Source organism: Macaca mulatta, chromosome 11 (assembly GCF_049350105.2).
Source record: "Macaca mulatta isolate MMU2019108-1 chromosome 11, T2T-MMU8v2.0, whole genome shotgun sequence".
NCBI lineage: Eukaryota > Metazoa > Chordata > Mammalia > Primates > Cercopithecidae > Macaca > Macaca mulatta.
The window spans coordinates 29,651,230-29,673,603 of NC_133416.1; the positions used below are offsets into that span (position 1 = coordinate 29,651,230).

General features: G+C 38.0%; 1 protein-coding gene across 7 annotated transcripts in view; it reads left to right on the top strand.

Moving 5' to 3' along the window:
• Window positions 1–22,374, top strand: part of STK38L (serine/threonine kinase 38 like) — a 78,268-nt gene that overhangs the window by 36,240 nt on the left and 19,654 nt on the right. For 3 of the 7 annotated variants that reach the window (XM_077952832.1, XM_077952833.1, XM_015151156.3), the window contains 3 exons: window positions 1,437–1,550; window positions 15,710–15,854; window positions 20,130–20,181. In XM_077952832.1, the coding sequence (XP_077808958.1) occupies window positions 15,721–15,854; window positions 20,130–20,181 (186 nt within the window). In that variant the 5' untranslated portion in view covers window positions 1,437–1,550; window positions 15,710–15,720. Of the gene's footprint in view, window positions 1–1,436; window positions 1,551–15,709; window positions 15,855–18,524; window positions 18,573–20,129; window positions 20,182–22,374 lie in introns of those variants that run through there. The other 4 variants (NM_001261495.1, XM_028828936.2, XM_077952834.1 and 1 more) reach the window with 2 other exon arrangements.

The following is a 22,374-nucleotide window of genomic DNA, read 5'->3' on the forward strand; positions in this document are numbered from 1 at the left end:
AGAACACCAGAGTAAACTGACATTAATTTTTAAAAAGAAATGGTATATGCTGGTCCAAATAAATAAACAATGAAGTCTTAATGTCACATCTGAATAACAGAAAATCTTAGTTTGGAAAACTGTTTCTACTTACATTCTCAACTTTTGAGTCGGGTGATGGTAGTTTTGATTTGATCCTATTGATTTATAGGAAAATATCTACTTCTCGTGTAATAAATACAGTTCTTGCAAGAGCTAAAGCACACTCTTTTTCTTCTGTTGTATAAGTTGAAATTATTTAAATATTGGCATTATGGTATGATGTCAGCTATTTAAAATGGCCTGTGATAGTTACATTGTTCAATTATAATTGCAATCTCTTAAATAATGAATTTTTCAATAGAAAAGTGGGCAACAGTCTTAAATCATGCAGGTTACAAAAGAAATAGTTACTTAAAAAATGTAAAAATAGGCTTAAGTAATTGTAATCAAAGGGAATGTATAAGCAAAACTAAGGTTTTTGTTTGTTTGTTTGTTTTAACCTGTCAAACTGACAAAGTTTAAAAAGATGGACATTGCCTAGTGTTGGTGCTCTTATATCAACTATTAATGGTACTGTCTGTCTGGAAAGCAGGCTGGCCATGTATATCAGAATTTGAAATGTGAATGTTCTTTGACTCAACAATTGCACATCTGGAAGTATATAATAAGGAAATAAGAGAAAGAGTGCATAGTCTGTGATCCTTGATGTTTATTACAGCATAACTAAAAATACCCCCCAAAATAGAAACCATTTAAACATCTGTTAATGGGCATTAGTTTAAAACTATGGCGCTTAACAGAAGGTACAGTATGCCTGATTGCTTCGTTTAAGAGAAGCCAGGGTTCAAAAGCTGGCTTCACCATGTCTAGCTGTAAGATTTTGGGTAAGTAACTTAATCCAGCTAAGTCTCACTTCTGTCTTCTATAAATCAGAAGAGTGGCACATGCTTTTTAAGGATATCATGAGGATTAAGTGAAATGATACACATAAAGCGCAGTGTCTAGCACAAAGTAACTCATTATATGTTAGCAACTATTATTACCATGTGCTCCTTAAAAAGGATGAAGTAGATCCATTTGTATTAATATTGAAAGGTGTCTATAAGATCGTAGACACCTTTCAAAAAAGCAGTTTACACAATGGCTTGTTTTAAAGCTGTATTAAAACTTATTTGTATTAATAGCCCATTTATGTTAAAACTGTGTGTGTGTGTTTATGCATTAAAGTTTTGGAAGGACATAGCAACAGTTGTCTGAGTCTTAGGCACTATTCTAAGGACTTTCACACATATCAGTCACTTGATTAAAATTAGTTAATATATTTTAAGTGCTTGGAACAATGCCTATGCTTTATAAAACACTCAATAAACATTAGTTATTAATTTTCATATGCTGTCGTTATCTCTGTTTTGTAGATAAGAACGCTGACACCCTGAGAGTTCTCACAGTTCGTAAGTGGCAGAGCCAGAATTTAAATCCAGGGAGTGTAACTCCAGTCTCTCACTCAACAGTTAAAACTGGATATTATGGTAGGTAGGATTGTGAGGTCACTTTCACTTTGCAATTTGTATACTTATGGATATTTTTACATGAAACATTTTATTTTTATATATGGGGCAGAAGATATCCAGTTTGGAAAGAAAATAGTGCATTTTTATATTTTAGAAATCTTTTTTTCCCCTCTATTCTTTACTACCTATAGCATATTCCAGAGATCTGAATACATGTACACTTAGATTGCCCTCATGCTAAGGGTCCTGAACAAGGAGTTCCCATGACCTCATACACTGTATAAGATTTTGAGACCCTAACTTTGGGGCGCACAGCTAAATATATATTTAGAGGTAGAGTCAAATACATATTTAGAAGTACAGTCCCAGGCTAAATCTACATCACTGAATGATGATCAACTTCTGTAATTGAAATCTTAATAGCTTTCAAGAAACATTTAGTCATAATATTTTGGTTTCCAGCAAGTTTGGGATAAAATTGTCATTCTTTGGTCATCCAAAGAAGGCAGGCAGAAGGCAGTTGTTTGATCCACAGATCAGTAATTGTAAGATGGGAAGCAGTGACTTAGTGTTAGATATGGACATCAATGTTAGGGCTATTAGATGCTACATAATCCAGGACTCAGCCCTGGCTATTAATGTTCTGATATCCAACTTTGCTGCAGGGGTAGTACAGTGTCCTGGAGTGGTCACTGCACTGTGGACTCTCAGCTAGAATGGGAGCTTTACCTGAAGGTTAAGTGACATGGTCTAATCCAAGCTTTTCCACCAAATAGCTAAATGTCTTTGGGCTTCACTTCTTTAAAATGAGGGAGATGGACTAGATAATATAGTCTCTCTCACTTAATGACAGATAAGATGGTCTGTACATCACTTAATGGTGACCACCTTCTGTAATTGAAATTGAATTCAAGTTTTGTGATTTTACCAGCCTTGCCTCTTGATGAACTAAATTTGCAATCTTAGACCTGTAGTAAAGTCTAGAAAGTTGCTAAATAGAATTGAACTTATAAGCTGATTTATGGGAGTGTTTGCCAGTGTGCTGACTTGAATTACAGGATATCCTTGATGACAACCAACTCTACACTTTACTTTTTATTCCATTTTAGGTATTTTTTCCCTCTCCTAGATTTGTTTGCCCAATAATCCAGAATTGTATTCTAAAGATCACAAGTCAATAAAATAGTGTGGTCCTGTTCATTGCTTAGGTAGTAAGCTGTTCAGGTATTAATGATAAAGGTCATTACCACATAAAAATTTCTTTCCTGCCTCAAAGTTTTTTGTATTCTGGTATCTTAATGAGATGGATGCCTTCTCTGTTTTCTCATGGTTGCGGAAGTCAAATGGTCTGTGTGTTTAACACAGTATCTGAGTCTGATGAGTCACATGGTATGTCTGCTTTTAGTTGGGAACAGTTTTTTTTGGTCAGTTGTGATGGTCAAAAAAGTCTCTTGGGAGAGTTTAAATGACTCAAAATAACCAAACATAGCTCATAGCTACTTAGGTCTTAAAATTGTAAGCTTCGTGATACCATATTTTAATTTTAGTCTTATCTAATTTTTGTACCCCCAAAGGACTGCTGCTTCTGGCTCTTACGTTGTTAAAACATTGGTCTGATTTCTTTCAGGGGGTGGTTTTCATTTGAAAAGGAACAGCAAACAAAATAACACAGCAATTTAAAAATTAAAATTAAGAAATAAAAAAGGAATTGGTACAACTGAGAAATGCTTGCGACTCTCTCCTGAAGCTGTTCAGTGATGCAGAAGCTTTGAATGTTTTGAATGAATGGGAACATTAAAATTTGAGTTTATATTTGAAATTTATATTTTACATACTCACTTAAACTCAGTCTATTTTTCAAGTTTATTGTGTGTGCAAGTGTCTGGTTGGTCTGTCTGCCTCACTCTCTCTCTCTCGTTCCTATTCAAAGTTTACTTTTAAGAAAATGAAAAGCAAGTGTTCAGAGCTGCCCAAGCTTTGTATAGGTTTATGTGTGCGGGCTGCTTCCCAAGCTTGCTTCTCCCCTTCTCTTTGCCAGGGTGTCCCCGCCTCTCACCACTCATCCTTTTCCTGCCTTATCCATTCATCAGTTGTTCTCTGGTCACACCAAACTTTCACTTTTTAGCTCCAAATATGCATTTTGGGCATACTGATGTTTTGAATCAGGCGTTGTCTCCCTTAAAACAGGCAAGGAAAGAGTAAAAGGGAGTGGGCATCTTCCTTAAAGCTAGAACATTCATTTTGTCTCTCTCATTTGTATGAGTTTGAAGGAGTACTTCCTTTACCTTAAATAAGACTTGAAGATAATTTAGCTAGGAGTTGTGCAGTCCTGCTTTTTGGTTTTGATATGGGCCTTTCTAGTCACCACTGGAAAAGCTATTTGAGAAGACAGTGATAGTTTGAGCCTACGTAAATATGCCCAGGTAGGTATAAGCCACCAAAAAATGGTTGCTCTAAAAGTCCACGTGTAAGATATGACTGGAAAACTTCTTCAAAATTCTCTTTATTATTCTTCTCATTTGTCTTGAGTTTTGTTCCATGACATCCAGCTTTTTTTTTTTGTTTTTTTTGCTGTTCTTTGTAATCCTCCACTAAACCAGAACTAAGAATTTGGTTTATAGGAAACAAAATTTGAGTACTGAGGTACCTGAAAAACCACCTCTGAGTGCTGAAAAGTGCAACTTGATTCCCCTTTCCCCCCGCCCCTAAACGTCCAGCACTCTCCCAGGTTCACTCTTAAATGTTTTCTCTCTGATTATAAAATGGTGGTTTTCCTATTATTGAAAATTTGGAAAATTCAAAGTGTGATAAAAGACAAAATTTAAATCATCCATAATTTCACACTGTTTGTTCGTCACAATTTAACTTCCTCTCCTGTGTTTGTATAGTTGAGTTCACATTGTACTTGAAAATACAACTTTGTATCTTGCTTATTTACTTAACATTATTTTCCATGTTAAAATTTGCAGGGAAAATTTTCTTCAGTGCTGTGGTGTTTTATACTATCATCATTCCATCAATCATTTCATTTAATTTTAAACATTTGGTTTAAGTTGTTTGCTATTTTAAATAATGCTTTCATTTAAAAAAAAATCATTGCAGGAATTTTGGTTATTTCCATAGGATAGACTCCTAAAGTTGGAATTATGTCAAAAAAAATAAAAAATATCTCTGTGGTTCTTGGTATAAATTACCATATTCCCTGTTAGAAAGGGTCACATCTCTGCCAGCTAACACAAATGCATAGGGTGGACAGAAAGGTACCTCCTAACAGACTAGACCTCACTAAGGGGGTGTTTTCCCCTTGTATTGTGACTACTTTCATATAGGGAACATATTGCATAATTTTAAAGTTTCTTTGTCTTTGCTTTACTGGTAAAATTGAACATTTTTCATGTGTTTTAAACTATTCCTATTTATTGTCAAACAGTGTTATTTATCCATTTATTAGGGTCTTTATTGTCTCCTTACAACTTTAATATCAAAAAAAGCTATGAGCTTACTTGATAAATATATATATATTTTAAATATATGCTTTTAGATATACTTTGTTTTTTGTTTGTTTGTTTGTTTCTGAGATGGACTTTCACTCTGTCTCCCAGGCTGGAGTGCAGTAGTGCGTGCTATATCTTTGCTCATTGTAACCTCCGCCTCCCAGACTCAAGCGATTCTCCTGCCTCAGCCTCCCGAGTAGCTGGGACTACGGACGCATGCCATCACACCTGGCTAATTTTTGTTTTGCATTTTTAGTAGAGACAGTGTTTTGCCATGTTGCCCAGGCTGGTCTCAAACTCCTGACCTCAAGAGATCCACTTGTCTCAGCCTCTCAGAGTGCTGGGATTAGAGGCGTGAGCCACTGCATCTGGGCGCTTTTAGATATACTTATAACTGACATTGTTATTTTACAGTGTTTTTCTCCAAATTATTTTTTAAATCTTGTTTGATACGCAGTATGTACATATGTATATTATAAATTTTTGTAGAATGAAATGTAGCACAAGTTTTCATTGTGATGATTTCCTTTTAAGAAAGCTCATTCCTTCTGAAGGTCCAGTAATCTATGTTTTCCTCTAATTTTTTTGAAGTTCAATTTTTTTAAACTTTAATTTTTTCCCCTCCTTCCTTCATTCTTTCCTTCCTTTAATTTTTATGTTTGTCCTTTTGAACCATTTGCAATTTATTTTGCATTCTGGAATGAAATGAATGCCTGACTTGATTTTTTTCCCCAAATGGATACCCAGTTGTTCCAATACTATTAATTGAATGTCTTCTCTTCTCCTCTTCCCATAATCTATGATTACGTTGCCTCATTAGAAGCCAAGACTTTTTGGCCGGGCGCGGTGGCTCAAGCCTGTAATCCCAGCACTTTGGGAGGCCGAGGCGGGTGGATCACGAGGTCAGGAGATCGAGACTATCCTGGCTAACACGGTGAAACCCTGTCTCTACTAAAAAAAATACAAAAAACTAGCCGGGCGTGGTGGCGGGCGCCTGTAGTCTCAGCTACTTGGGAGGCTGAGGCAGGAGAATGGCGTGAACCCGGGAGGCGGAGCTTGCAGTGAGCCGAGATCACGCCACTGCACTCCAGCCTGGGAGACACAGCGAGACTCCGTCTCAAAAAAAAAAAAAAAAAAAAAAAAAAGAAGCCAAGACTTTTTAAAATCAAAGTTTGGTTTTGTTTTGTTTGAGACAGAGTCTCACTCTGTCACCCAGGCAGGAGCGCAGTGGCGTGATCTTGGCTCACTGCAACCTCTGCCTCCTGGGTTCAAGTGATTCTTGTGCCTCAGCCTCCCGAGTAGCTGGGACTACAGGTGTGCACCACCATGCCCAGCTAATTTTTCTTTATTTTTAGTAGAGATGGGGTTTCGCCATGTTGACCAGGCTGGTCTCGAACTCCTGACCTCAAGTGAACCACCTACCTCAGCCTCCCAAAGTGGTAGGCTTACAGACATGAGCCACTGCGTGCAGCCAAGATTATTCTTACATATTTTATGAATGTTGTACTCCATCTCCTCCTCCTTGCTACTTTTGTGAACAGGATTATTTTTCCATTTCTAAATTTATGTCTTTAAAATTAACATTTTAAAGCATACATTTATTTTAAACTTTAAATTCCCCTATTTAAAAAATCATTCATCTTACTTTTTACTGACCCATATTCTTTATAACAAAAGTGAAAAATATAGAAGAAAACTCATGATATTGGGTTACTGGATGTATTGATAGATGGAAGCATGGCTCAGCTGCCAAGGCAAAGGGAAGGATAGATCCTTCTGGGTGTACTAGCTATCATCTCACTCATCCAAACCCACAATTTAGAGCCATAGTTTAAACCTGCTGGCCCCAGATTCTCTAGATCACTGTAATATCTGTCTGTCCCCACAACATGCTCTCATGCTCTCCAAAAGTTTCCCTAGGCTACTTAATTCTCATCTTTATAAATTCTATAAATTTCCCTCTACATTTTATTTATTTATTTATTTTTTTGAGACGGAGTCTCGCTCTGTCGCCCAGGCTGAAGTGCTGTGGCCGGATCTCAGCTCACTGCAAGCTCCGCCTCCCGGGTTCCCACCATTCTCCTGCCTCAGCCTCCCGAGTAGCTGGGACTACAGGCGCCCGCCACCTCGCCCGGCTAGTTTTTTGTATTTTTTAGTAGAGACGGGGTTTCACCGTGTTAGCCAGGATGGTCTCGATCTCCTGACCTCGTGATCCGCCCATCTCAGCCTCCCAAAGTGCTGGGATTACAGGCTTGACCCACCGCGCCCGGCCCAATGTTGTTGTTTTTAAAATAAGTTTCCATCGTCTCTTCCCCTCAAATGTGTCTGTTTATGAAATGTGTTCCTCTAGTCTAATGATCAGGGCATATGCCACATGGAAAGGGCCACGTTAAATAAAAACAAAAGCTATTAACAGCAGACACAGTAAAGAGATTATTAATCAATTGGTGTGTGTTTCCTCATGAGAATCACTGTTTTGTGAGAGAAAGCGTTAGCTCTTCCCTGGAACACTTCTACCTCTAGTTCTACCCTAAGTCACTACTAACTTCTAGTAAGGCTTCTAACAAGAGTTCTTTTTTTACTTTAAATATTTCTTTTTGATACATTTCTCTCCCCTCTCCATTAAAAGCAATCTAATTTGTCAAAGAAGTAGGCTAAGATCAGAAGAGAGAGGGGATATCTATTAGAGATTAAATTTACAAACTAACTTATAATGGCAGCAGCCCAAGGCAGGAGGGATGAGCAGGAAGATTGAGCAGGGAAGGGAAGAAAATAATAATTTTTGAGCATTAATATGTGCCAGGAGATACTTTAAAAATATTTTCCTCTTTTTTATTGGTTTATCAAACACATGACATATCTCAGTCCTTTTACAAGTACTTTTAGAATTCTTTTAAGTCTTATATTACCGTAATAAGCATGCACACAAGTTGGCTATTATTATATTTATTTAACAGGAAACTGACACACAGAAAATTTAAAGTTTAATTTGCCTAAAGTCACAGAGCTACTGAATGGCTGGACCAAAATTCAGATCCAGGCAATCTGGCCTTTCATCCTGAGCTCTGCCACCATCAAAGTGTCATATCAACCCTATAAGGCTGGCATTTATGATCTCCACTTTAGAAATGTGGATCCTGAGACAGGATCAGTCTTAAACTAACTTTCTTTTTTTTTTTTTTTTGAGACGAAATCTCGCTCTGTCGCCCAGGCTGGAGTGCAGTGGCGCGATCTCGGCTCACTGCAAGCTCCGCCTCCCGGGTTCACGCCATTCTCCTGCCTCAGCCTCCGAGTAGCTGGGACTACAGGCGCCCGCCACCTCGCCCGGCTAGTTTTTTGTATTTTTAGTAGAGATGGGGTTTCACCATGTTAGCCAGGATGGTCTCGATCTCCTGACCTCGTGATCCACCTGCCTCGGCCTCCCAAAGTGCTAGGATTACAGGCTTGAGCCACCGCGCCCGGCCAAACTAACTTTCTTAAACTAGCCTTAAACTAGCTTTTCTTATACTTTCTGTCCTTACTGATGTCCTTTCTGTCCTTACATCATTTACCCAGTCATCCAAATCTGAAACTTAGAGATAATTAGAGATTTTAGTCTTTCCAGCTGACTGAGGCTTCTCTTCATCACTTCTGCTACTATCTTAATTAGGCCCTCACTATTCGGTAATCTCAAATGTGCTGTAAAGGAAGCAGGTGGGTAATAAAATGTGGGTAATAAAAAGTGAATGAGTCTGGACACGCGGGAATGGAGAGTTGGTGGACGGGTAGGATGTTGTATTGTAAGGGGCCGGCTGCAGCTCTCCTCCAGCTGTCTCTTTGCAGGCAGGAATGAGAGCTCATTGTGGACAGATCAGACTTTTCAGGAGAAACCAGAAACCTGGATTTTCATGTGAAACCTTCTAACCTTCTACTTTCTAGATTGTAGTACAGGCCTTACAAAGTAAGTCTGCAGGCTACCAGGTTGTAATCCCTGACTATTCATTATTAAGGCCTCCTGAGCAGATTTACTTCCTCTAGTCTGATCTGGACTTCCAGCCTTTTGGCGATCTTCCCTGTACCAGCATAATCTATCTGAAGTGCAAATCAGATAGGATTTGAGGGCTGGTTGGGAGAATTAAATGCTTCTAAGAATGTAATATTCTTAGAAGAATTACTGGTACTTGGGTAAACACTCAATAAATGTTCTGTAATGGCTGTAAGGTTTTCACTAAATTAAAAGCCTTGAGTGATTCCCATTTATGCTCAGGATAAGTTTTTAACATGACAGAAAAGGTCTTTATTTCTACCTTCGTCTTCTGCCATTCAACCAAATATACTCAGTCTATCTGTATGTTTAAGTGTGTCAGTGTATTTCATGCCTTACAGCTCTTCCTCCTCTGAGTACACCTGACTGGTGAACTCCTACTATAGCCCCTTCCCCTCCAAGGTTCAGTTCAGGCATCACCTCCTCTATTAAACCTTTGATTACCCTTCGTCTTGAAGCACTGATTTCTCCCTACTTTGTGTCTCCATAAGATCATGAACTCCCTAAGGGCTGGAACTGTGTTTTATCAGTCTTCTTGTTCTCAGCACTTCATACAGGCATCATAGTATATATCTGCAATAAATGTTGGTTGAAAATAATACAATTAGTAAAAGTTAATGCTGGGATTTGAACCTTCACCTGACTATGAATTTCTTGCTTTTTAGACTGTGCCTCAGAGAGGAAAGAAGCTGTGGCTGCCCTTTCATTAGGGACTCAGTTTATACAGTGTCCAATCTAAGGACTTAATTGTAGCCTAGGGCATTATGATTGCAACGAGTGAATTGAATTTAGGAGAATTTTTATACTACAGGGCACTATAGTAGCATTAAGGATACTCCCTCTGAAATGCAGTATGTGAAAACTAAGGTGAAATCACCAGTTAAATAATTTGTTTTACAGCCAGGTAAAGCAGTTCTATTTTCTTCCTTTAGAAGTTTGATGGTAAATGGTTGGAGATACCACATCTATTTATAAATGGCCTGAGTGCCAGATTTGTTATCTCCTTTCCCCCAGGCTTGATAAACTAAAGAATGTTGGACTTAACTATTGGTAGTGTCTCCCTTAATGAATAGAGCAGTCTGGAGAAAACACAAGTGAACAGGAAATTCAAGGGCACCTTGTGTTGTTTTTATCAGTCCAGGAATTCTAGACTTGCAAATTGTATCCTGTTCTTTTTCTGGCCAAAGAAAGGGCTTTAATAAAACAAAAAGAACAGTGTTAAATCCATTAAAGGAATACATTTGCAATACAATAAGTGCCAGTCATCTAGACCATTCTTTGTAATAATTTGATCACGTCTTAGTTTTGTATAATTTAAATTTTTAGAAGTCTGTGTCTGGTAAGAAGGAAATAAATTTTTCTTGTTTTTAAAACTAATCTTTGCAAAGATACTGTATAATCATGAGTAAGGGTGGAATTTTTGTTTTTTCTGCAAATGTATTTCTTAAGTAACATTTATTTCTGAAGACTAATAGAATACCAAATGATTCTGTATTTCTTAACCCAAATGAAATTATTATATATGAAACACACATATAATTTAAAATCTATAACATTAGAGTTGAGTTACCATCACTTACAGACTGCCTACTCTGTGCTCAGCACTTTGCCAGGTACTATGATGCTTTCATTACAAAGATAAATAGATGGAGATTTTGCTCTTATTTGGTTTTTAAACAAGGCATACACGTATGTATAACTGCAATGGAAAGAACATCGTAATCATGATAAATTATATAGTGTCTAAAAGTAGTATTTCATTACTTGACATCCACTTCTGATTTTAGAGTAAAACTCATTACACCTTTTTGTGATGGAAGAAACCACATCTTCTGTTTACCTTCTTTTTTGAAGACCTCAGGTTCATAAATATTTATGTAAAATGACCTCATATGTATTTCTATACTGTTGGGTGTTTTGTTTTTTTAGCCTGGGTCTCGCTCTGTTACCCAGGCTGGAGTCCAGTGGCTATGCATAGGCATCACCATAGTGCACCACAGCCTTGAACTCCCGGGCTCAGATGACCCTCCGGTCTCAGCCTCCCAAGTAGCTGGGGCTACAGACATGTGCCACCATGCCTGGCCCTATTTTTATACTGTTAAATGCAGATAATTTCTGTTGTTTGGAATTGTTTTGAATTCCCTAACACTTCTTTATGTTTCACAAAAATTTCCTCAAAAGTTTTGCTCAATAATGTTCCTCAAAAGTTTTGTCCACCTCTGGCCCCCCAATTTGGCTTCCTTCTGGGAAGGCCTGGTCGGTAGCAGACCATCTCCTACAGCCACTTTCCAGTGGGCATAGGCGCCCTAGGCAAGATAGCCATCAGCCTTGTGTGTTTTAGATTCCACCTTATCCTGATGCTATTAAACATTTAAATTGAATAACAGTTCTCTTTGTTTTGATGCCATGCTCGCCAAGCAATCTTCTGAACCTAATTTCTTGTGACTCAGTTTCTTACTGTGTAAATCAATAAACTGCCATTCTGTCTTGTATATCTGTCTTTTGTGAACTTTGTTAGGATAAAGTGGCTTCCAGAATTTGATTGCCTTGAGACACTGGCAGCTGAGGGCCAGACCTTGCCACTTGGCAGACTGAGCAGGGCAGCCTGCTCGACAAGGCCCCTTGGCAGTCAGCTCCCTCCAAGGCCACACCCCAAGTTCAACATACATCTTTCTCTCCAACTTCTGCAAGCGTAACTGTGAACAGCATAATTCTGTGAGTGATGTGTTATTTCTTTGCTTTTTTCAAGAGGCATTATAAAAGGTTTTTTATGTTTTTCACCATTCATTTTTTGAAAGGACTATATAAGGCCTTGGACAACTAGAGTTGGGTCTTGACCTTTTGTAAAGGCAAACTTATAAAGTGGCAAACCACTTTATAAATTTTTATTAGCTACAGATCTTCTGGACATTTTCTCTGTTCATTAATATCTGCTTGCTAGAACAAATATAAGGCAAGTCAGAAATCATTCTACAATCGTAGGGTGTTGCTCTTTAATGGAACTTTTAAGGTTCCCCCCCAAATATTTGTTGAAAAAGTAACAGGCAGTTGAAGAAAAGTATCCATGAACTTCAATTTTATATGCCTAGGGAAGGTTCACTGGAATACTACTGCAAATTGTACACCTGTCCTCCTTTTAAGGATTCAGGATGCATGTTAGCATATTAAAGAAGCTGGGAAGGCTGGGCAAGGTGGCTCGTGCCTGTAATCCCAGCACTTTGGGAGGCCAAGACAGGCAGATCACTTGAGGTCAGGAGTTTGAGACCAGCCTGGCCAACTTGGTGAAACCCCATATCTACTAAATATACAAACGTTAGCGTGCACCTGTAATCTCAGCTACTCGGGAGGCTGAGGTGGGAGAATCGCTTGAACCCGGGAGGTGGAGGTTGCAGTGAGCGGAGATCGCACCACTGCATTCCAGCCTGGGCGACAGAGTGAAATTGTCAAAAAAAAAAAAAAAAAAAAAAGGTGCTGGGAAATCTTATAGTAAGAAACGTATTTAACTTTGTGTAGTCTGGGTTTCTTAAATTTACTTAAATTCCTCAATTTCCAGTCCATCTCTCCTCTCCCACCCCAAGCCCCAATTAACAAATGTGATTTGATTTCAGAGATGTTTTCTGTGCACCATCCCTGTTTCACTTTTCCTTCTTTGACCTTTCTTTTTCTTTTTTTTTTCAGTTAGAAACAGGGTCTTGCTCCATCACCCAGGCTGCAGTGCAGTGGTGCAATCACAGCTCATTGTAACCTTGAACAAGGGTTCAAGCAGTCTTCCTGCCTCATCCTCCAGAGTAGCTGAGACTACAGGTGTGCACCACCACACGCAGCTAATTTAAAAAAAAAAAACGTACAGAGGAGGAGATCCCAGGCTAGTCTCAAAGTCTTGGCCTCAAGTGATTTTGGCCTCACAAAGTGCTGGGATTAGAGGCATGAGCCACTGTGCCTGGCATTCTTTGACCTTTCTGCATCTGATCCTGAAACATAGAACATGAACCCAATGATTCTGAAATTTCCAAAAATGATTTGGCAGCATTGTCTTAGCAATCCAGTAAGAGCAGCTTAATCCTTAAAAATCACTTGGCGGTGATAATTCTTGAGTTTATTTTTCACTATTTATTGTTTTAAAAATAATGCTCATTATTATTAAAGCATTTAGCACAATACAAAGATTAAACTAGGTGCCTAGAATAGTATCTTACATTTGTATAAGCCATTGTGGCTTTCCTGTGTATTATCTCAGATGGCCATAGACTAGGCCTGTGAACCAAGCAGAGCAAATATTTTAAACCCTGTTTTGGGAAAAGTGACTTGAGTTAAGGGTGTTCTGGTGATTTGAATAAGACCATATGATCATTTAGCAACAAGGCTAGGATTAGATCTTTTAATTTCTGACTTCTACCTTCTGTAATTTCTTTTTCCACAGTTGCTTATTAGCCAGTCTTTGTAGAGTACTTTACTATTGGCTAATTCTTTCAACTACTCCTACTGCGCCCCCTCCCTCCCCCCAGTCAATAGGTTGTCTCATTCATTCATTCATGGCTACTCTGAGTCAGATGCAGTGGTGGTGTGGTGTTTTGAAAAATGAATCAGAAAGAGTTCTTACTTGGAGGTGTTCCTGGTTTGGTGGAATAACCGTTAGGGTTGAATTTTTCTTAGGAGTGATAAGCACTGGTACCTGACTACAAATGTTAGAGAATATGCACCCAAAAAATGAGAGATGTGATATCTCTTCCGGTAGAGCATGTTAGAGAAGTCACCACGGTAAGATTTCAGCTCAACTGGGCCATAAGGGATCAGCAGATTCCTGCAGAGACAGTGGTGGATATCACTGGTAGATATAAGTGCTTTAGGGATAGGCCATGCAAGAGCTTGGAGGCATGAAGGAGCTGGGTATGTTGGGAAAAGAATGAGTGGTGAGGAAGAGCATCAGATAAGGATCGAAAAGATTAAAAGCAACAGATAAGGATAGCAAGTTAGAGTCCTGACTCCACATCACACTAGCTGTGTGACTGCTCCAAACTTCAGTTCCCTACTTTGCAGGGCTGTTACGAGGATGAAATGCAATCATGCATGGCAAGTGCCTCTATCTTAAATCCTCAGGAGAAAAAAAAAGGGGAAATCAGTGAAGAAAATATCATAAAGTTCCTGAAATATAACCACACTCAGTGAATGTGAGTTGTTCTTCTTTATCATGTTTAGCTAATTTGACTTGCAGTAAGGCAATGAGGAGCCATGACTGATTCTAAACAAGTGACACGATCAGCTTCTCGTTTAAAGTAGTCAGCAGAGGAACAAATTTATAGTGCCAAACTAATCGATGCAGTTTTAGACATAATGATTCTCAGGCTCAAGCAGTACATTGAGGTATAAACGCCTAACAGGACAACAGTAGAACTGGGAGTTTGCCATAGATACTTGTTTGCTTTCAACCTATACTTGACTTGCTTGACATCTTTTGGTTCATTCCATCAACCCTGGAATCTAGTCCACTTCAGGTCCACATCCAGGACTCTGTATCTTCATATAATTAAAGCAAGATGGATGTTGGGGCATAGGTGGCAGGTTTGGGGAATACTTTTCAACTAAGAATGCTTTGGATGGTCACTCTTGGCAGGCTGTGTCTTTGGACTGATCTGTTATGATCTTCATCTAGATAAGCAAAGCCTCTTTAATGTATGAACTGTTCTAGTCTTTTTATCCAGATGTGGCCACGGTAGGCAAGTCTCTTAGGGTCAGTGCTCACCTGCCGCAGACACCAGAGTTCAGTCTTCCCCCCGTCAAGTGGCCATTTTGCCACACTCCTTATCTAATAGTCCAGATTATCTTCTTTGAACCAGTACTTCGATTGTGTGGCCCAGTGATCTCTAAACGTTGGCACTGGAATGCCTTTAAGCAGACATCCATTGTCCAGTTAAGGCCACAGAGCTTCCCTATTGTTACCTGGCTTCATTCATACATTTCTGTTTCCTTCTTTGTTCCTATAGGCATTTGAGTTTCATTTGAAAATGCAATGGGCTGCACAGTCTGGAGAAGTATATTATACCTTGTTATAGCACTTTTTGGAATGACCCAGAATTCAGAATGAAATGGGGCAGCTATGAGCCCTATCCTAAGGGGCCTGTTTCTAAAAGTAGTTTCCCCCTACAATATATGTAAAAACTGCTTTAGGCTGGTGTTTATATGCATATTTGATACAACACTTCATGTTTCATAGAATTCATAAGGCAGAAGCTACTTCTTACTATTTAACTAAACTGTATTAACTCTTAGGAGACTGACATTTATCAGGGACATAACTATTAGCACTATCTTACAGATTTTATTTAGTAATGAAATGACAAAATAGATGGAACTTTTCTTGTTTTGAATGCTTGTTGAATGTGACCTTTGTATATAAATGTGTCTGTATTATATATGAATGCCACCAGTTCTTCTTTGCTGTCATTAACTCCTGGTTTTGCCACCACAAAATGAATTTCTCTTGCTTTGGAAATAGTGCTTTTCTTTCTTCCCTAGCTTTGTATTATTTATCATGTGAAATACTTGGCTGTGTTAACTGTTAAGGTAGAATTTTTCTTAGTTGAAATTAAACAGTTCCAGAGTTTATTATAGAAGATAGCTTTTTTTCCCACTGAATAATTTGTTTTTCTATGTTGTTTCAGTTTCTGTTACTATGGCAATGACGGCAGGGACTACAACAACCTTTCCTATGAGCAACCATACCCGGGAAAGAGTGACTGTAGCCAAGCTCACATTGGAGAATTTTTATAGCAACCTAATTTTACAGCATGAAGAGAGAGAAACCAGGTATAGTAAGGGCTAATCAAAACTTTTTTTTTTTAGTTAAATAAGCTGTTGTGCTGTGAGTGGAATAGAAACTTGTTTTTCATGAATAATATGAATATTATGGATCCCTGCATGCTGTTTTTAAGTTTCCTGTACTGACAGTGCACATAACACGTGTTTTATTTTCACAGAGTAGTTTCCTGAGGTGCCCCAAGTCTTGTGTATCTATATACCCATATCACATGTCAATTATGTTTTCAACAAACCTTTTCCAAACAGGAAATTATGATATGTTTTTACATTTTCTTTTAAAGGGGCGCCTGGCTGGGTGTGGTGTGGCTCATGCCTATAATCCCAGCACTTTGGGAGGCCGAGGTGGGCAGATCACCTGAGGTTAGGAGTTCAAGACCAGCCTGGCCAACATGGTGAAACCCCCATCTCTACTGAAAATACAAAAAATTAGCCGGGTGTGGTGGCAGGTGCCTGTAATTCCAGCTACTCAGGAGGCTGAGGCAGGAGAATTGCTTGAAGGTTGCAGTGAGCCAAGGCTGCAGTGAGCAAAGATCGTACCACTGCACTCCAGCCTGGGCAACAGAGTGAGACTCAAAAAGGATGCTTTATGAATGACTGACTTTACTCCAAAACCTTTTACAGTGTTGTGTGCATATCGGTGGGAATAGAAGAATAAAAAAAGAATGACATGTTATTTTGCCTTTAGAAAACTTACAGTAAAGGAGATAACACACATAAATATTACATGAAAGGGTGAAGAATATTAAGATAAGTACAAGGAAGGGAGAATGTGCTTTTGTCTAGGCAACTGGGAAAGCTTTGTAAATAGTGGTGGCATTTAAACAGGGCTCTAAAGGAAGAAAACTATTTATATATGCATAAAAGGAAGGAGACAGAGGCAAAAGAGCAGGAGGGAAGGATATTAGAGACAGAAGAAATCACCAGGTCAGGCAGTGACCAATTTGGCTCAAGCACAGGATGTGCTAGATTTCAACATCCTGGGAGCCTTGGATTCTTTGTTAATGTAGCTCTTTTCATGGTAGTGGAGAACTTTGGATGTTTTTGAGCAGAAGAATCAAATGAAAACAAGTGTTTCTCTGGAAGGGAACTTTAGTTGTGATACAGAGAATAGTTTGGGGTCAGGGTGGGAATTAGAAACAGGAAAGGCTAGTGATGTAGTCCAGGTAAATGGAAAGAAGGCTTGAATTAGAATCGTGACAACAGAGAACTAACAAGAAAAATTGATAAAATGTGGCTACTAGCCAGATATGCAATATGAGGGTAATAAGTCAATGTTGCCACTGAAATTTCATGCCTGGGCAAACTGAGGGTGGTACAGTTTAAATGAAATAGAGAGGAAGAGTCTAATTTAATTTTGGACGGATTTAACTGTAGATTAGATACAGGTACGGTGAGAATTAGTGAAGTGGAAAATAATTCAGGAAACATAATTCCTAAAATAGGAATATGCGAAAGAGAGTTGAGAAACACAGAGAATCATGAGAAAAGCTGACATATCTCTAAAAGTTTTGAAAGGGAGGAGAGGAACGAGAATGGAGCAGAGGCAAACAAATAAAAAAGAGCATCAGCAGAAATTCTAAAAGGTTCCATTTAGGCAGAAGGAAAGGGATCACAAGTAGAAGATCTAAATGGTAAGTAGGTGGATAAATCTCAACAAAAATCCTATAAAGCAACAGAAGTAATAGCAATAATATCTTACACATTAAAAATAGAATTATAATATTTTCCAACAGCAAAATATAATTCAGGAAAGAAGTAATTAGAATGATGTTAGTAGAAAGGGCATAGAGATTAGCTTCAGAGTTTGACAAATTATGTTGTAATTTCTAGAGTAACCATAAAATGATAAAAATAGAGTTTGTAATTTCCAGACTAGCAGAAGGAAAAAATTGGACTGAGAAAAAAAAAAGTCAGTTCAAAAGAATGCAAGAGAGAAAGAAAAACTAAAATACCAAAAATGGAAAAAATGAAATACCAAAATAAAAAGTGCAAGATAAGTTTGAAATAAATATAAATATATCAATAATTAAATGAATGATAAGGTAATTAAAGTCTCTGGAAGTGATCATATCATCCTGGGAGAGTGAATAAAGTAGAAGAGAACCAAGGAAGAAAAGCAGGCACTTAAAAAAATTCCTCAGAATTTCGAAGGTTCATTGTCTTTACTTGCTGCGGTGTTAAAGTAATTCAGTTCGCTTTCTATTTCCAAATAAAGGAAAGTAACAATAAAATTATCTGCATTATTAAAAAAAAAAAGTCGTCTCAGCTTGGTGCCAGTGGAAGTCAAACAATCAGCTCATATTTTCTAAAAGCTTATACTTTAAGAAAATATGTGTTGTATTTTTAAGGCTTAACTAATTGGAGAAATGCATAAGCCCAATAAATTTCTAATCAGAGCAAAGCGTAAGAGCATTTTAGGTGGAAAACTATTTTTAAAAAAGGTACAACAGAAATCATGGATCTTCCTGTTTAGATATGGTAGAAATGGATAAAAGTTACTGTATCTCTTCCAGAATGAGGAATGATTTCATGAAGTGTTAGTCTTGGCAATAACTGAGGAAAGGGACAGTGGAAATTGAACAGAAGAATAAAGTTGCTTCTATGTTGATAGCTCCTCCCAGAATAATGGTCCTCTTACTCTCTGGATGCTTTCTGCAGAGGAGAAAACTGAAAATCATTCAACAAGCAGCACTGAAGTGCCTGGGGGTAGGTGATGGCAGCACAGACGCTGATGTTAGGAGATTATTCTCATCTAAGGGTTGGGGTCTAGGGGAAATAATGCATAAACAAAAGATACAAATCAGTGTAATAAGCACCAAGGTAGGTGCCTGTGACAAGCACTGAGGAAACATGTGATGGAGGATATGCTCTTAGGCCTCATCCTCTCCAGTGGGGTGCTGATGTATCAACAGCCTTTAAATGTTACAACTCTTCTATAAGAAGGAAAAATAAGTGATCTTAATGATGGTTTAGGAAAAAACTTACCTTTGGACATGTAGCCATGAATAACAAATATCAAAAAAGTTGTGAGAGGGTTTCAGTCCTTAACCCTTATACCCATTCAGTTAAATCCTGAAAAGTTACTGTTATTCTGACACACTCCAAAACTAATTAGGAGGAGTTCTACTAGGTTTATATTTAGGGAAAACCAATACAATAGAAATAAAATAGTAATATTCACTTGGAAATGAGTTGCAAAATGTGTTCCACAACCATCTCTGTAGTTTTAGTTACTTCATCCATACTGTCCTTACGTCAAATGCTTAGCTTAACTAACTTCAAGGGTGCTGTTTAAAAAAAAAATGAGTAACTGAACCTGGCTGTACCTAGAAAAGCAAATGTTGTGGTAGCTAGTGGGTTTTTTTTAAAAAAATATTTATTTATTTATTTATTTAGAGACAGAGTCTCGCTCTGTCGCCCAGAGCAGTGTGCAGGAGTGCAGTGGCACAATCTCGGCTCACTGCAACCTCTGCCTCCCGGGTTCAAGCAATTCTTCTGTCTCAGCCTCCCAAGTAGCTGGGACTACAGGCGCCCACCACCATGCCTGGCTAATTTTTTTTGTAGTTTTAGTAGACACAGGGTTTCACAGTGTTAGCCAGGATGGTCTCTATCTCCTGACCTCGTGATCCACCGCCTTGGCCTCCCAAAGTGCTGGGATTACAGGTGTGAGCCACCGTGCCTGGCCGCTAGTGGGTTTTTACAAATACACATGTATGACTTCCCAATTTTCAAATAATTTTAATACAATAAAATAAATGCAATTGCATTGAACATTTTTCCTTGATAAATTAAGGAAAACTGAGTTTAGAGTTTAAGTGAGGGACTTAGCCAAGCTCATTTAGCTAATAAGTGTTAGAACCAGGGATATCTACCTTAAAATTTTATACTTTTAGTCATTATAGTCATCTTTTTGTATTTCTAATATAAGCATTGTGAAATATTAATGATATTCGTGGATTGAACATTAAATAGCAGAGTTTTCCATATTAGAACATCAGTCATTGCCAACATTTCATTTAGGCAGGAGAGTGAAGTAAGCTTTAGAAGTAAATTATTCATTTGGCCATATGAGAAAGCAAAATCTGGGTTTGTTTTTTGAGAAAGAAAACTATTCTTAGTGATTATCTTGATCCAACTTGAAAGATTTTTTTTTTTTAAGCCTAGCAAGCTGAAGTGGTTAACTTGAATAAATAAATGTATATTTCTTAAGTGGGAATAGTTAGGAATGTGTTTAAAATTTAAATTTTTTTTTCCTTTGAAAAGGCAGAAGAAACTAGAAGTGGCCATGGAAGAAGAAGGATTAGCAGATGAAGAGGTAATGTCATTACCTATAGTTACCGTACAAAAGCACCCCCAGTGACCTTTCATTCATTTGACATCAGCTATTTTATAACTTAAATAATGTGCATTTTATCATTTGAATATGGGCTTCTTACTTTGTTGCTGTCATGGATCTCTTTTATTGATATCTTTAGAAAGAGGCAGGTTTTCTTTTTTTTTTTTCTTTGTAATTCCAAGAACACATATTCAGAGAACATTGCCTACTGTATTTTAGGTGTGTGGAACAAGAAAGGCAAGCTACAGGAGGAATTAACCAATTGCCAATTCTTCTAAAAATTTTTTCTAAATATTCTTTTAAAGCTATCTATTTCTCTAGTTCAGTGCTATTACCCTAGTTGAAACTACTATATATTTTAACCTGAAAAATAACTGTCCCCAACTGGTCTCCCCATTTCCCACCCCTAGTTTTTCTGCGTACTGCAGCTAGAGTAATCAGTCTAAAAATAGATTTGATCACAACACTGTTTTGCTTAATAACCCTTCACTGGCTCCCTTATCTCAGGATATGGGCAAGCTCTTTAACATTGGTGTACACGACCCTTCACTAGTTGGCCTCTGCTTCTCTCTCTCTAGCCTCACTTCTTGTCACCCACCCCTCATGCTGACAAGTATGAATTTCTTTGATGTCCCCTGTCTTGCCTGTGGACCTTTTCACATGCTCTTTCTGCTGCTTGGAACTCTTCCTTACTCCTACCCAACTCCCATTATTCTTAAGAATCTTTCGTAGCTGGGCATGGTGGGGCATGCCTGTAGTCCTAGCTACTTGGTAGGGTAGAGGTGGAAGGATCATCTGAGCCTGGGAGTTTGAGGTTGCCATGAGCTATGATACGTCATTTCACTCCAGCCTGGGCAAAGAAGCAGCTTTAGGCCTCACTTCAGGCATCACTTCCACTGGGAAATCTTCCTTAACCTCTCAAGGTGCCTTCTGTATTCTACTGTTCCTATCCCCATGGGAGGCTTAAAATACAGTCTTCCCAAAGACTAGATACTGTAACGTCTTGTTGAGCATTACATCTCCACAGCTGTCTGGCAGAGCTAAAACAAATATTTGGTGAATAAATGAATAATGACTTTTGCCCTCAAGGAGTTTTAGATTAGGAGAGGGAGAGTGAGTGTGTGTGTGTAAAAATACGTACGCATGATAGAATGTGGTGAACTTTGAAAATATAGAGAAGATTTTTCCTCTAATTCAGAGGATCAGAAAAGGTTTCATAGAAGAAGTAACAATTGATTTGAATTGTAAAGAATGGGTAGAATTTACATTAGAGGTAAGAGGTGTATACAAAATAATACGTATACAGAATAATGAGTTTACATTTGAGCTATAAAGGGTGCAATAAAAGGAAATAGCGAAGTAAGTTGATAGCACACCATGGAAAGCTAGGTTTAGAATAGTTTACTAAAGAAGGTATACTTTAGTACTAGGCAATAGGGAGTCACAACCTAGATTGATTAGTTTAACATGCTGAGTGCAGTGGCATACACCTGTAATCCCAGCACTTTGGGAGGCCACGATAGGAGGATCACTTGAGCCCAGGAGTTCAAGATCAGCCTGGGAAATATAGTAAGACCTGTTCTCTACAAAAAAATTTAAAAATTAAGCATCGTGTCCTATGTATGTAGTCCCAGCTACTCAGGAGGCTCAGATGGGAGGATCACTTGAGCTCAGAAGGTGGAGGCTGCGGTGAGCTGAGATCATGCCATTGCACTCCAACCTGGTTGATAGAGTGAGAGACTGTGTCAAAAAAAAAAAAAAAAAAAAAAGAGTTTCTGTATTTAAAGAGTAGACCATCATCAAATGATTAATTGAAATCAAATCAGTATCTAATCTTCCCTGTGCCTTTCCTAGGACTGTACCTGTTCCTTATAGTTGCAATGTTTAAATCCAATACAGTGTTTTATGATTTATACTAAAGGTGGTAACTTTGCTAATCAGTTGACTCAATCTAGAAAACTCAAATGTTTTTACATTTAAAATTATCTATTATTATTTACATAACATTAATATTTTAAAAGCTCATTTATGTCCTTTAAATTTTAGTGAGAAAGGTAGTGACTTAAATCTGTATTCCAATCTATAGAGAAAAAGTAAGACTGAGCATATCTTTCCTCATTTTAAAATTAGAATTATAAATTTCTTATAATTAATAACCATATAATTGCATTT